General features: G+C 41.2%; 1 protein-coding gene across 4 annotated transcripts in view; it reads left to right on the top strand.

Annotated features, from left to right (window-relative positions):
• The window catches only part of LOC119446784 (ventricular zone-expressed PH domain-containing protein homolog 1), a 70,029-nt gene extending 53,504 nt beyond the window's left edge, over positions 1-16,525 (top strand). For 3 of the 4 annotated variants that reach the window (XR_007466171.1, XR_007466169.1, XR_007466170.1), the window contains exons 17-18: positions 443-4,826; positions 5,598-16,525. Coding sequence is in view for 1 of the 4 variants with exons in the window: in XM_037711332.2 (XP_037567260.1) it covers positions 443-658 (216 nt within the window). In the remaining 3 variants the exon portion in view is untranslated. Of the gene's footprint in view, positions 1-442; positions 4,835-5,597 lie in introns of those variants that run through there. The other variant, XM_037711332.2, reaches the window with a different exon arrangement.

Genomic DNA, 16,525 nt, shown 5'->3' with positions numbered 1-16,525 from the left:
AAAGATGATCTAACTAAAAAAAAAATTGATTAGTAGTACTGTGGCACAGTGTCAGTCACAAGGCTGGTTTTGCAAAGAAAAGTGTGTTGACAGTGTGAGCTGCAGAAATAATACGACATTAAGCCTATCCTAAACATCGATCTTTTCCCTCAGTGTGAAGTAATTGGAGTAAGATTACTACATTATGGGAAAAGGCCATGAGATGCAGTCAGCTCAGAATACACTTACTTTATTGTTATTGTTGCCCACTTGGCATGTCTACCGGAGTACTGTCATACAAGTTGTGAGTCTAGGATTCGATGATCATGTCAGCAGAAACAGGGTTGACATCAGCAGGTTCAGTTTTGCAGCAGGGTTCTACACCAGATAGCAGTGCTGTTTCATTTCCCTGTTTGCCCACACATTATTCTCATCCATGGCTGCCTCTCTTGTTGTGTCTCAGAAGGATGACAAGGAAGTGCAGCCCATTGAGGTGAGCCAGATCAGAAGTGTGCGCCCCATTGGGAGCCGGGGTCGCAACATCCCCAAGGCCTTTGAGATCTTCACTTCGGACAAGACCTTCGTGCTGAAGGCCAAGGACAGCAAAAATACCGAGCAGTGGGTACAGTGCTTGTCCATTGCCTTGGCTCGGTCACATGCTAAGGAGGTTGCTCACTGACATAGGGAGTCCCACGTTTTTTTGTTTTTTTTTCCCCATGAGGCTTGAAATTTGATCCCGATACAAAGCCAAGCATTGGGGAAAACAACATCTCAGAGTATGAGACAAGGCATGAGCTACCATTATTTGCCTCATTCGATATTGCAGTGCTGTTTTTCACAATGCAGAATTGCCAACTCGCCCTAGGAGCTTTCTGTTTGCGGGAAAAGCCGTGTGTTCTACAGAAAGCATTGCTTGTCTTCCATCAACTTGACATTCTTGTCATGCAAAACTATATATATATATATTGTGCAAGTTTGAAGATGAGATAGTATTTTCAAGGTTACAAAGCTTCTGCAAGCAAGATGCAGTTGATGTGTTTATATAGTATATCTGAACACCAGTGTGCCTCTTCATATGACGTTTACAGTTAATTGTAGCAGGCATCATTTTGCAAGCACTGTGCAATTGTTGGTCCCAGCTTTCCGGTTGTACACATCAATGATGAGAACTTACATCAGCCATTCAACTCTTGAACCATTCCTTTAAAAAATTGTACTGAATATCCACATACTCTGTTGTGATTTCAAAAAGCTACATATGCAAGGTCGTTGGAAGTGCATGAGAGTTTGAAGCTGGGCTATACTCTATTTATTAATTAGTGTGCAATGCTGTGGAAGCTATGGAATACGTTTAATAATCAAAATGTATAACTCCGCACATTTCTGGGTCAAGCTTCATGGTCGCATGTGTTTGCACAAGCCCAGCGCGAGCCTGTGTATGAGGTACTGCGACAGGGCGCAAATGAAAAACCCAAAGAGAAAAACAACAAAGCGTAAATTGATTTAAAACACCTCATTAGCAGCCACATAATGCAGTTTGTTAATTTTGAAGCTATAATTTTTTTCTTTTCATTTATTACTGAGCCTAAATAAAGAGCAATCACACGTAATTGCTGGTAAAAAACACCAAACTATTTCTTGGTGCAAACGCAGCTACAGCAAGAAGTCTTGCTAGCCTCCACAGCATTGCATGCCATGTATGAAATGAAGTCTAGTTTGTTTTCAATCAATGGGGGTGGCATCAAGTGCAGGTATCCTGTTTGTATAACTGGTCTGTGCTGTTAGCCATGTTGAATCTTCTTGCCATTGAAAGCTTATTTTTCAGACATATCCACAAACAGTCTGCTTTGTGTGCATGCTTATTTCAACCACCTAGCGTTTTGTTTTTCATTAATGAGCATACACTCAGTGTTGAGCTGTCTTAGTTCATTTGCATTGTTGCACCAAGAGAGTTCTTCCATCTATAGCATCATTAAAGGCAGGAATAGGCATGACTAGCAACACAAGAGGTGCCTACCTATGCTGACAGTGCAAGGTTTATTCCATGTTGCAGTAGGGCGGTACTTTGTCTTGGTAAGGAGTTTTAATTGCCAGGACGCTATGTGCCCCTGACTGCAAAGGTTTTTTGAGCATGTGCCACACTGAGTCGCAAATTGGTTTGAAAATTTTTCTTCTATGTTCCAAAAGCATTTGTAGTTGGCTTTAAATGTGTAAATGTTTTTGCTCCGTCCAACTTGCATTGCACGTAAGGAGTAGAAGTGGTTGTGGAATTTGAAGTCCCGCCTACACGTACATTTGCTGGCCTGTGCAAGCTCACATCTACAAGCCTCAGCACATCCATGAGGAGCGTGCATCAGCTCGTGCGTGTCAGAGCATGTGCAGGCAAAGAATCCGCACCAAAAGATGTAGGCACTTGTGCTGGCTTGTGTTGCCATTCGTCTGGAGCGATGTGATGGACAGAGATTAATCAGAGGACATGGTTGTCTGAATGGTGTCTCGACCACTGTGGTCTTGCCGATGAGAGGGCCCATCATGACAGCCATGGAATCTATGCAGCCACAGCGGGATACAGACCGGCTTTCTCCTGCACCAGCTCAAGTTATGTCATGTGAGGAAGCGCTTCCTCCTTTTTTTCTGCACTGATCTTGCTACTCAAGAAAACATTTTTTTTACGGATTTGTTAAGCATCTAGAAGCATTACAGCATTACAGTAAAACCTCGCTAATTCGATCTTTGTTAATTTAGAAAATTGAATAATTTGGACTTGTCCTCTGGTCCTGGTAGGCATGTGCATTATTTAATGGAATCAAACTCATTAATTCGGCCATATTTGGCTGCACACCGGTTAAATTGGACAGCTCTCGAAGCTCGGCGAGTGCGAAGCACCGCAATAAAGTAAAAGCGTCGCTAGCATCCAACAAAGCAACGGAGTCTGCATTGCCGTAGTGATCAGTAGAAATCGTACGTGAATGACAGGAACACTGGAATGCTTCGTGACTAGTTGTGCCTTTATAGCCTTTTGTTCTTAAATTTATTGCAGCGCATAACACCAAGGTGGCCGCGTGTTTTCATAACTACGTAGTAGCCATCCATGATCGTGTCAATAGCAACCATGGTTTCGTCCTCAGTGGTTACGGCAAACAGTTTAATTTTTACTTGGTGTGTGCGTAGGCCGCGTGCCTTCAAACCTGTGTGGTCACCGTCCATGATTGCGTCAGCAGCGGCCCTAATGTTTACCGCAGAGGTTGTAGTAAACAGTAGTTTCGTTTTGACTAAGTGCAATGGTTGTGCATGCAATGTCACATACACGGCGGAAGCAGTCGAGGTTGAAGAATGCCAGCTACATTGTGATGGATGGACAACCTGTTGGCGATCAGCTCACTGGCGAAAAAATAATCGGGATGTGCGGGCGGCAGTGAAAAGTGTGTCTCGAATAAAGACGCTGGCCGCGGCCACGCTGTAAAGGAACTTGTGAAGCCTTCGCCGCTGCGAGCGCTAATCAGCCACGAGATGACAAGAATTGCAGCTTCCACACTGCTTTCGTGCAAAAAAGGAACATGTTTTACAGATTCATTCAGTAAATAAATGTATGTTGACATAATAAGCATCTCCTTATTGGTATCTTGATACCCTCGATAATTCTACACTGGGTAATTTGAACATTTTTCTTGGTCTCGTGAAATCAGAATTAATGAGGTTCTACTGTATAAATTAAGCTCACTAAAAGGTAGCGTCATGCCTAGCACATATCCTTTGCAGATGCTGATTGCCATTCCTTGCAAGGTGTGGCAGGCACATAAACATGTAGGAGTGCACTGACGTGCACTGGCAAGCATACATGTAGTCTGGGCTTAAGGGGGCCCTGAAACACTTTTTGAGCATTGTAAGAAAATGTTGTCGATCTGTTAACAAGGCTCCTGTGAACATGTGAGCCAAATATTATTGCACTGCATGCAGCAGGAAATTTACAATCTCGTGTCAAAAGCAAGTAAGCATCACTTGCTCTCGCTTCCGCAATGTCGTCGTGCAGCGTCATCGCAGGCAGCTGGAACCACAACAGCTATTGGCTGATTTCATGATTGTAAGGACATTTTTAGTAATACAGTTACGGCTCATTTCAGTTAAATAAATGAAAAATGTATATGTCTGCGATTTGAAAAAGACACAGAAACCATTTTTGCACTGCCAGTCCAAAAACAGCAGTTGGGCGTGGCTGCGTTTGGTGCACGTGGCTTCCGAGATGAAAAAGCACAGTGTAGATACCGTGGCCTGCAGGGGGTGCCGCCATGAGCCGTCTTGCGTTCAACCTTTCGGAATCGGCCAGCGGGGCATTGCTCCCTCGCGCCCCCTTGCCGTCTCCCATGTGTAGTTTCCAGCACGCTTGTGGAAATGAAAGGAGAGAGAAAGCCGCTGATCAGTCCAGTAGCTGCATCTAATCTCTTGTACTTGGAAGAAATCAAAAAAATTTTGCGGCAAGAGATTTGTGAGGCGACTTAACTTAATAGTGATGCATGAATGTTTCAGTGTTTCAGTAAGTGTTTCAGGGCCCGTTTAAGGATTTTTTAGAAAGAGATGTGTCTTATGCCATTGGTCAGAAAGAAGCCTGGCTGTGCTCATCTCGGAAAAACACGTGTCATATTTTTAGGACCAGTGTGTACATTTAAAATGGTAAGGTTAATGCTGCACCCTAGTTTTTATTTTTCCTACTTGCTGGCAAGTAAGTTGGTGTGCTATTTTTATTGTATAAGAGATAGTTAAGGTTACTGTCACTCAGTGCCTTTCCACTGCCCTTTTATTGGTGTTTATTACCACAACATGTGTATTTCGTGTCAGATTTAAAAAAAGTAGTAGATACAGCACAAAACAGAGGGGATCGCGAAGTACGAGACAAAATAAAAAAGAATTTGGTGGTTATGCCGTATATACATGGCGTTTCACACAGATTGAAAAAGGTTGCGGCAAGGAACGACGTCAGATTGGTTTGCTCCGCGCCTTGTAAGCTTTCAAAACTGTGCATGAAGGTCTCGCAGCACAGTTCGCGAAAGAGTACGTGCAGTACCAAGCATGTCGCGAAGCACCGCACGTGCGACACATGTGTAGTGTACAGTATTCCCTTGAAATGTGGTAGATATTACATAGGACAAACCGGTCGCTGTGTGAATGATCGGATGCGTGAGCATGCGAATCTGATACTTACAGGCACAGGAGGTAATCTTCCACTACATTGTAAGGAGTGCGGTTGTAATCCCATCTTCAGTGAAGTATCAATCTTGGGGAAGGCTAAGACTCAGCAGGAAAGAGAGCTGATTGAAGCCTATCAAATCTATAAACTAGGGCCCGAGAAGTGTGTAAGCGCGCCATCTGTGTTCCTTACCAAGAAAGAGTTTTTATTTCTTGGTCAGTGTAGACGTGTATAGATAAGATGATGACCGTATTTATGTTATATTGTGCCTTGCGCATGTTCAGTGCGGACTTGGGGGACGTCGTTTTCATGTATGAAGTTCAGTTGTTAGTCCAGCCACCTTCCTGTCACTTTGTCTATGTCTTCTTCTCGATTTTTTCTACTTCCAAGTTTGCTGGCATTCCAAGTATAACCATGTACCAACTAGCCCAACAAGCCACTCTCATGAACACACATCAAGGCACACTTTAACAGCAAAAAAGAGTTGATCCCACATAACATGCAACTGTTGAAACTCATTTTCTAAGCACTGCCTAGTTAGTCCAAAACTGTTCACTTTTACATATTATTTCTTTCCGATTTCAAAAAGCAATGTTGCTTTCTTTTTCATTGTATATTTACAATTACACCATGTTCCCACAATGTTTATACACTGCTTTCTGTATCAATCTAATTCCTTTTCTCTATGGAAGAGTGTATTGGTTACAAGTCTGTAAGGTCTAAACATGGGAGTTTCACTTCTATTATAACACTCTCGCCTTTCTCTGTTAAAAGGACACTAAAGGGAAATACTAAGCCCGCTAAAGTAATAGATTAGTACTCAAAAATGTCTAAGGGGTCAATATTATTGAGAACAGAGCCTTAGTAACTGAGAAATTGAGGTAAATATACGATGTGATTTGTGACCCTTAACGGTCGCACATTGTAGTACTAGCCTAATGATGTAGCAACTCCTCATTATAATTCTGTCACTAGTGCTTAACCGCTGATAATAAAAAAAATATTGCATTGCATTATAAGATGGAAGAAAATGCCACTTGTCCAGTTATATTTGATTCTTATAAAACTCATTGACATTACCCTTGACACGATGCGGCAGATGGTCAAAAGGTTCAGTTTTTGCTCGACTGTGCTCTCTTGTATTCATATTTTCTGTACCGCGTAGTGCTGCTGTTGTTTTGCTGTCTCCCGAAGCTCGCATGAAAGAGTCAACCATGTGCACATGATATTCAAGCGGCAGCAGCACAAGGGAAGCATCCTGTAGCATCGTATCTCACTAGGAAACTATATATATGTTTATAAAATCAAAAACACTGCGTAGAATGGCACAATAAAGTGAGACAAACACTGGCGCAACATCACTAAAAAAAGTAGCGACAAACTTTCATTGTTGTCTGAATAAATACAATCGTACGCCCATGAAAAATATCTAATGCTCCGCGAGGCCAACATTGTAACCAAAGGATACTAGATCTAGTTTTAACATGCCGTCATTGCCAGTAAAAATGCATTCCATGCCACCAGTGGTAAATGCTGTGGTGCCATCTGATCACTAGAAGTCAGAACACTTTCATGACTCCATGGCCTACGAGATAGTGTGCGCACACGCAATATCGGATACTTTGCACTCAGTGTGAAATGAGACAAAGCGAAGACTGATTTTACTATTTATTTCTTGCTGTCACGGATGAAAGCAAGTAAAGAGAGTGAATTTGGTTAAAAGCGGGCGCATTGGTTGCTGTCATATTCTTACACAATTGCACGATAACGGGCGGGCTGTTGCGCGGAATTCAGGGAAACAAGCAAAATTTTTGGAAGCAGCAGAAAATGCCATGTCCATGTGATGTCTTAGGATGCTGTCGTTCGTGTCTTTACTCGGTTTCTAGCCCTGCTGTTGCATATTATGGAGGAAAAAAAAAAAAAAAAACGCAGTGCCGGCTGTCGAATGGCGTTTTACTCACCGATGGCAGTAAAAGGCGGTGATGGCGTGTTTCAGTGTCAGACCTCCTATTTCATGGCAGGTGATTTGAATGGCTCTAAAGGAGTGCTGGCATTTCAGACTGGATTTTCTCTTAAACTAAGCATTTTCTTGGCACAAAACATGCACTGCGTGATTTCTGGAATGGTATTTCAACAGTCCACGTTGACGTACTATTTGCTTTTAGTGTTCCTTTAATTGTATGGCCCACTCAACTGCCTAGTGCTTTAAGAAATGGGAACCCATATTTATATACAAGCTTGCCACCCTGCAAGTCATTTCAAAATGTATTAGTCTTCACATCTTCATTTAAGTTTCAAGAAGCTTTGCTGTTTGATCCTTGATGTGCAGTTGGATAGCTCTTAGAGGAGGCCTTTAACAGGTGTTAACACGTTGAATGAATTAGCGCAGTCTATAGAACTTGTGGGTTGTAAATGTACTTGCCTAATCTTGCAGTACTAGCTATTTTGCTATACGCGATACCTAATTTCTATTTTTTTTGTGTGGCTGCGGCTTATATATGGAAGAATATGTATATTAGTTGTTGTGAATTCTTAGCAAACATTGAATACTGAAATCAAGCTATAGCTAATATAAAATAGCATAATATTTGACCAAATATTCAAAAATATTGAATATTCGCTTAAGCCTAGTATTTCGATCATTGGCATGCTCTCGATGCATTCGACAAAAGTAGTCAATGCATGCACCATATCTCCATCCTATGACATTGTGAACAAAAGTCTACTGTGCTCCAACAGGCGAATGATTGCAGGTTTCTTTAGAGCAGTCGTTTCACGGCACTTCATTCACTTTATTACCACCCTCATCAACGCCGGGATGGAGGGTGGAGTTGGTGTCATTTGTAGCTGCCTGACAATTCTGAGTGAGAAAAATTCATAACAGCAGTCAGTGAAGTCACCTGACACCGTGTTGCTATTTAACTCGTAAAGGAACAAGCGCTGTGCATGCAGAACAGGCACAATAAATTGCCAATGCAGACCTTATTTCAGAACTAACTTCAAAACTTATTGGCATCACTTGACTTAGTTTCTCCTGAGGTTTTGGTGTGGCCGGCAACTACTGGCTTCATTACTTTCAGTTTCAAAGGGGCACAGGTAACATATCAAAACAAACACTTTGATCGATTTGCTCTTCTGACTGACGAAATTAGCAAGCAGTTGTGCAGCCGGAGTCCGAATTATAGAATGGTGTACTGTAAGTAGCCCAAAAGTTTGCTCGTCTTTATATGTTATGTCTATAAAGGTGAATTGTGGTGCCACGAAGCTGACCGAATAATCGAGCATGTACGAAATATCAGTGTCTAAATAATTGGGTAGCAATGTGCATATATAGAGAGGTAAAATCGACAAACACAAGTAGCTGCAACTTTTCTTGCGCTGATGTAATTTTATCTGTCTGCAACCGGCAAACGCTCTTCACGTCTGCTGCTTTTGTTATTGGTGAAGGAAGCATTGCAGCTAGCAAACGTCACATGGAGACATTTCTGCTTCTTGATAAGTTGTGCTTGTACCTTGCATAGGTTGCATGCATTTTACACTCACTTGTTTCACATGAGAAGTGCTTGTGGGAAGAAACACATATTGTGGCAACTTACATTCACTAGAAATCAAGAAGGATATTCGCATTGCACTTTGGTGTAGGCGCTCATGTGGACTGGCATTTCTCAGCTCACCTTCATAGGCCAAAAACCGCAGTTGTGTTAGGTAAGAGTAAAGGTACAAGAATTTATGGTGCTAGGACAAAAGTCAACAAGCGCTGTTTGCACTGTGTCCAAGATGAAGTTACGCCAACTTACCTATTTGTTTTGGTCTGTAAACCAAACATCAGCCTGGCTAGTCCTCGTAGTGAAAAAAAAAAATAACAAAAAATGGCACCTTGAGGGCTGAGAGTGAAACTGTTGATTGTAGGGTCGACTGTAACTATCAGTATAAAAAACTTTTTTGTGTTCTAAGTGGTTTAAGGAATTAGTGATTGTTCATGCATTCCAAGATGGGATTTCTTTTTTTCTCAAAAGATTGCTTTGCAGCGTAAAACGTATGAAGCGTGCTATATGTACATCAAACATTATTTTTGCTGTAGCTTATGCTCATGCCTATGCACACACCAAATTTTCATTGTGCTGAAGCATGTTTGAGCAGAATCCAAGGTGAACTTACATTATCATTGTTCTTACTAGCTGCTTCAGAATTTGGCATTAGCCTTCTACCATTCACTTCCATTAATTCAACCCTGATGGGGCCAACGGACATTTATCGGACAATTATCGGGCAGGTCGAATGAAATGAGATGCAGAAAAAACGTCACAACACACTGCTGATTTATTTGGCATAATTTTCCCAATTCTAACATGCGCCAATTTTCTATGGGTACAAAGTAGAAAAACAATTTAGAAATGACATTAAAGCTCCTAAACAAAGTTTTCAAATGCGCACCTGATTTTTTAGCAAGAAAAATGGGCAAGGATCTAATATGTGTTGGAACAATGGCAGCCAGTTTCCTAAAATCAACTTTGCCACACGGTTTATTAAAGTCAGCTTCGCCGCTATTAATCCGTATTATGCGGTAAAGCATACAAACACCGCAACGCCGAGTTTGGTTTCGTATCCGCCTGCACTGTGCAGGCAATTTCTGGCCCAATATTTTTTTTTTTAAACAGGGCGCATGTTAGAATAGGGTAAAACAGTAATCAGACATTGAGAGGTACTGTTATTGCTTGAAGATATTCCCAGGGAACACTGAAAATAGGCATTTTGGACGGGAGATGATGCGTGTTCAACGCACTGACTGTCCCCTAAGATCTGCCGAGATAGACGCTGCTACTAAAGGAGTCGCTATTGGGGGTCACCCTAGGGGCCAAGTGCATGGATGCAGACTGGTCAAGATCGAATTATCTGTCGAAGGCCAATTTTAGGATCGAATAATGAAAGTTTGGGCCCATAGAAATGCATGGGCACGCCAGCTGGGACCTTCGATCGTGATCGAATTAACTGAAAAATCTAATTAGCTGGAAATTTTGTTACAGCCAGGCGTTCATAAATCAACTACATCCATAAGCTCGAAGCAATCCACAATGACGTGAAAATCAAATATTTTTTTACGCTGTACACTCGCCGGCAAGAATTTTCACGCTTCCAGAGGAATACATGTGTGTCCCTTGCAATCGGCGCTCTGTGTCAGTCTTGTCGAAATTACCTGCGCCGATTAGAAATTTTTAATCTCCATAGAGCCTGGCATCCTTGTTTTTAAGGGCAAGGCCGGCAGACAGCCTCTACAAGCTATTAAAAACATAAGTAACGTTTTAAAGCCACAAAATTTGCGATAATAGCCAACCTTTTACAGCACAGCGAAAGCTTGCATTGCGCGTCTTTGAGCCCATAAAGCTCCTGTCGCCCCCTGGCGACCGCCGTATAAACTCGAGAGGTGCCGCGACGCGCTTGCGGCGCTCGTTTGGCTACCTCTCCTATGCCCCGCGCCTCGGCGGTGGAGGGTACAGGAGAAGGAAAGGGAGGAGGAGGAGTACGGGCGAGGAGAAATAGGTTACGCCAGCGAGGAATTTACCGCTGTGAACCTCGCATTCTATCATAGTAATGATGTTACTAGAGAAAAGTACAATTATTTCTGCCAAAAGAAGCCACACAGACATTAGTGTTTCAGGTGTTCATTTTTACAAGATAATATTGTCATCTAAAAGGGAGTATAAAAGCAACTGTCCTAATTGCTTACCCCTGTAACTTAGCAGATATGATGTGAACGATCCTCTCTCAGTCATCATAAAAGCCGTCTTTATGTTTACGGTTTGATGCCATTAATAGCTTGCCAATATTAACTCCTTTATATAGCAACACAACAGACTATGATGTTTATTTTGCCTCGTGTCACTTCTGCAGGTTACTTGCATTTTGTTAGCACTAAAGCTGTGTCCTTCTTTCTTTTCACTATTTTACATACCGTAAACCTTACTATTTCAGTTCTTACTATTTTGATTACAGGCAGACTTTATTGACTTTGAGTGGCCACTTTGCTCTCCAAGCAGTGCAGGTACAGTCGAACCTCATTATGACGAAGTCGCATTTGACCCAAAAAAAGTTTTGTGATATAGCTTTGTTAAAATAGCTTCACTAAACAGATTCGTTATAAACATACATCTGTTACATTGTAATAGTGGCGAGACAATTTTTAATTTAATTTGGTATATCTTACGATTTGTTATAGCTGTGTTCATTGTATCGAGGTTCGACTTACTGCTACACCACAGAAGAATGCCACCACCCTGCATACTTTCAATTTTTGTAGCACCACACATTTTCATTTCCTTTGAATGGTGCTGTGTGTGTGTACATGTTGAATTTGTTATGTCTGACAGATGCACAGCATGATGCCAGTGTCATCTCTGTTGCAAGATATGCTTTGTGCTGTGTGCAAGTAATTCATGGAATGTTGTATCTAGCGACGTATAGCTAAGGCCACCGTACATCGTGAGTCCTGACTGCATAAATGTTACTCAGTAGTGCCTTAAAATATTCTCCTGTAGCCCTTCATCTGTCTTAGGGTTTCTTTATTTTATGTGTGCTGTGTTGCATGTTCAGCATAGCATCTGCAATGCCATGAAAACAAACCTACCTCGTCATTCCTGCTGTCGAAGTGAAATGGTTTTTGTTTATTTGTAGTTTTTCTTTTGTATTGCTTATCAGCAGAATACCAGTTGTTTTTTGCTTCATGAATATGACAACTTGTACTCACTCTGGTGACAAAAAAAAAAAAAAAATGCATGCAAGTTCCATTACCAACTTGGAGCTTATGGTATGTATTGCTTTGAACCTGTATCTCTTAGCTATGTAGTACTACTATATTTTTCTTGCTTAGGTGCCTCTGATGGGTGGTGCCAGTGGCTAGTTCTTTATGCCTTGAGAATACATCATGCGTGTTTTGTTGTATTTGTGTATACAAGGATGAAAACACAGAGAAATAAGCTGAAGGCTGATCAGTGCAACAAATGCATTAATTTTCACTCACAACCCTGGAACAGAGAGGTATAGCCCTTATCCATGCATCCTAGGTCATCTTCCTTTGTGTGCTATCAATGCACTTAAAGGTACATTGACAAAACATTAGTTCTAGCTTAATTTGTAGGCTGTATTTCAGAGGTAGCACATAGATTGACCCAACTCGGAGCAGAGGTTTGGTTTGTGGAAAATTATGTTAGAGCAAAAGATGGGTGGTAATACTACCTTCATGCTCCAAAGGACTTCCCAAGGTGCCATTGTCTGTGGAAGCCTGTGACACCTTGGGAGGTCTTTCATGAAGCTAGATTATTTTCAAAAATTCAATTTCATTGCATCAACATGTAGAACAAATTTCAACCTGGCATCCTTTGCAGTCTTCTCCTGTATAGAAAGCATACAAACTTCCCCGGCCATGAAATCTTGGGCATGATGCAAGGAAATCATTGCTGCCATTATTATTTTTTTTTTTACAAAGAAACTAAGAAAAAGAAATTCAGCCTCCAATCAAGATTATCTTAATCATTCATTACTTCTTTTTTGCGCCAAATGTTTGTAGACAGAATTGCAAAAGAGCAATGCACTTGGCCTAGCCTGACTCGGCACTTTGCTTTGTGGCCCCTTTAATGTATTGCGCTGTGTCTCCATTAACTTGTGCACCTTGCCTTATATGAGCTGTCAGGCCATTGCAAATAGAATTTTGGTTTTCACTGTGTTGTTCAAGCAGCTTTCAGCAGCACTTTCATTATAAATACAAAGACAGATTGCACCATACTTTTCTCTGCTAGGCGTTTGTGTCCATTGGTCAATTGGATATTTGCTTCTAATGTAAATGCACAGCCTTCTGAAACTTGGGAGCTGTGCTGTATGAAGTTATAGTAGTTCATGAATTACTGCCTTCTCTTTGCTCTCAGTTTCCCCATAGCATTTATATTAAGGGAGACTTCCTTCTGGCTCTCCCAGTGTTAATGGGAGAGAACAGACAGTTCACCAATTTTACTGCCACTGCACTGGTTAACAGAATCCAGGTCCTTTTAGCACTGTAGTAAACGACTTTGTGTTCTTGAAACTTGCTTGTTTCAGAGCTCAAATTGTCCTGACATGAGCCAAGAATAGGTTGAACTGGAAGTGTGTAGCTCTGGTAGTTCCATTGTTTCTAATCTATATATTTGAGAAGGTGCTTTTGAGTGAACTGTGCCACTCACATGATGCGTTTAAAAGCTCGCTGCACAACTGTGACCACTTTTATTTAAAATATTTGCTAATATACTGAACACACACTTACATTTATGATGTAAAATGTTTCCGTACAAAGTATTTTGTGGTTCCTATTTATTATTTTAATTGAACAATTCTTGTGTCTAATGCTGTGTCTATTACTTTTATTCCCTGTGCCCAGCTTTCATGAGCCACTTTGTTTTGACATGTTCCTTTGCCTTTTGACTGCACTGGTAGGTATTGTAACTGTACATTTTTTCTGCCTGAATGCTGTAGGTAAGTTGTGCATCTTTATATCGCCCTCAGCCTTCACCATAGCCAACATAATTGATGTAAATGTGGAACTGCTGTTGAAGAACTCGTATAGGAAGCATGAAGTGGCATCTGTACTGGAGCAACTTGAAATGTGTTCATTGACCAATAAGTAGTTTCTGAGGAGATCTCTTCTGTGCACCTGTCATGAGAGCAACATTATAAAGCAGCACTGCTTTATTTTATTACTGTGAGATCTGCCAAACCTCACTAAAAGCTAATAAGTATGCATTGTGAGGGTTCACCTTATCAGTAAGCTCTGCAAAGACATGCTGTTATTCCTTCTTGCAGTCTACTTGCCTCCCTTTTCTTTTTCTGTTTTCCATGGTGAATAAGATGTAAAAATGCTGCTGTAGTTATATCGTCTTTATCACCCAATTTTCTTATACAAACTGCACAAAATCTTATAAGTGTAGTAGTGTTTGTGACAGATCGTAAGACATACATGATGACCAGCTTTTAAGTTGCTTGCAGCTGCTTGATTAAGGAAACATGTATTGCAGTCTGTATGTTTACTGCTACAAGCATTAGGGGGCACTGGAGAAAAATATGGAGTCATGCTAGTTTTGTAGATAGCAATTTGCAAAAGGCAAATAGGACAAATTATTCAAAACAGGATTTCAGTATGCCAGAATATAATGTCAAGTGAAAGAATGGGGTTAATGCCACTGTCAAGTTCCTGGAGTAGAATAAAATTCCAGTGCGTTTTTATTGAAAAAATTATTGCTTACCACCAGCGCCACTGCCCACATCTGTGCCTTCATGTGTTTCTGTACATGTCTTATTAATATGTAAGATAATTTCAGACCATTAGATAATAAAATAAAATTGATCCTGACAGTTCTGGGGGGATTTAACTGCAGAAAAGGGCACTAAAATTAGTAGAGAGCATTCCAAAATATTTTGATGACATTACAGAATATCTTATTCATTACTGCTTTAGCTTGGGTGCATGAAAAATTGAGAAAGGACAGTTTGGCTTCAATTGCTATTTTCTATGCTAACAAGTCTGCTAAGAGATTTCCAAAAGAGCAATCTTCCTTTTAAGTCCCTACCCTTTGGCATCCCTTTAATCAGATCAGTCTAAAAGCTTCTGCCAAAAACTGAAGTGTATAAATTTTGCATGCAAATGCCACAGATCTATCTCAGGATCAACACAAACTACCATGTCACCAGAGTTGGGAACAATAACCCCATATCTTATTGGGGACGTAGCTTCTTTGAGCTATGTCATAATCAGATAGGGGATTTCTGTCTTGCATTACTTGCTTCTATTTCTCTCTGTCAATCGTTCAGTGCTTCCTCTGGTTCTTGGTACTTGATGCGTTTATCAGCATTTTTGCAGCACCTTTTTTTTTAGGAAGACCTCAGTTCGTCTTGCCAAGTTATTGTCCTTGGTTTCCTTAATTTAAGCCACTTGCAGTGTTATGAACATTAACCTTTTTTGTTGAAATCATTTCACTTGCTACAGGATTGTCGGTTGTACGATTTTGTTGCAAGCTTGTTCCTTTAACCTTGTTAGAATAGAGCTCCCAAAAAGTCCTTCTTATTCTTCTGTCCTTCTTATTCTTCCATCCTGCTTGGATTCCCCTTACCACCTCTCTTTCCATTCTATGCTTTTCAATGTAACGTTGTCTGAAGTATAAAAATAAGAAAACTATAAGAAACAACTATTTTTGGCATGGTTCCTGACATGCCAGTAGCTGACACCCTTACGCGGTGTTATTGGGAAGAAAGAAGCAAAAACATGCAAAAGCAATGGGCTGTGCCATGACAGATGTTGGCAAAATGGCAGGTGCCATGAGCACCTGCTATTCTCCTGCAGAACACCTGCAGAACTTCTCCCATATTAAGCTGTTGAAGAAATTTGACAGTGGCATTGCCTCCATCCTAGTTAATGGCACTTTTTGCCCGCTTGCTCTGGCTCATGTCTTGGGAAACGTCGTATATTGTTTATGGCCACAAGAGCAAGCTACCATTTTAGCCTGAAGAAGAAATAAACTTTATTTAAAGAGCCGGCACTTTTCTTTTAGTGGCCTTAGGTGTCGGCTCGAAGTCCTTGGACTTGGGCGGCATCTTCGGCTTGCCGGACGGCCCAGAGCTGGTCTTCCAGCTCCGAACTTTTCAGGGCCGCCTCCCAGCGGCGGCGACGCCGACGGAGAAGGTCCCCGGCGGCCCCAGCAGCCGGGGCAATAGCGGGAATGAGCGAGCTCGAGGCTTTCTTTAATCTAGTAAGGCCTGCCGTATTGGGCGCGTCGCAAACGGCGGCAGTTTCGGTACCGTTGTTGCCGGCGTTAATTTTTTCTTTAGTGCCCCTTTAAGCTGTAGGTTCTGTCACAGTAAAGAACTGCATTCAGCCACTGTAGTTATGCTCCAAGAGCTTCCTTCAAATATCTTGGCATGTATATGCGTCTGTGTGTTTTTACTACCTTAACCATAAGACAAAATGTGTTTGCTTGTGAGAATTGTATATAACACTTATTTATTGGGGAGACTGTTTTTATGTATAAAATGGTGGTGAAATGCCATAATACAATTACAGTTTTAGTTTCATTTATGCTGTCTTCCAGATTGTTTTTGGTGCAGGAACTTTTTTCCTCTATAAAGAAAGTTTTAAGGTTTGTTGAGATTTTTATGTGTGTTTGCTATGAGAAGTCATGTTCAATTATATATACCTATATATATACACACATATTGTTATAATTGTACAAGTGCTCTTGAACTGCTGGTTTTATGGCAACTCTGTCATCCAATGAATGCTGTTTGCTAAGCCTCAGCAAAGTGCCTTCGGAATTGCTGCTGCTAATAAACGGTTATTTCGGGATCACTGTA

This window comes from Dermacentor silvarum, chromosome 3 (assembly GCF_013339745.2).
Source record: "Dermacentor silvarum isolate Dsil-2018 chromosome 3, BIME_Dsil_1.4, whole genome shotgun sequence".
Taxonomy (NCBI): Eukaryota; Metazoa; Arthropoda; class Arachnida; order Ixodida; family Ixodidae; genus Dermacentor; species Dermacentor silvarum.
Note: the sequence above shows the minus strand (reverse complement) of the source record. Positions and strands in the feature narration are given on the sequence as shown.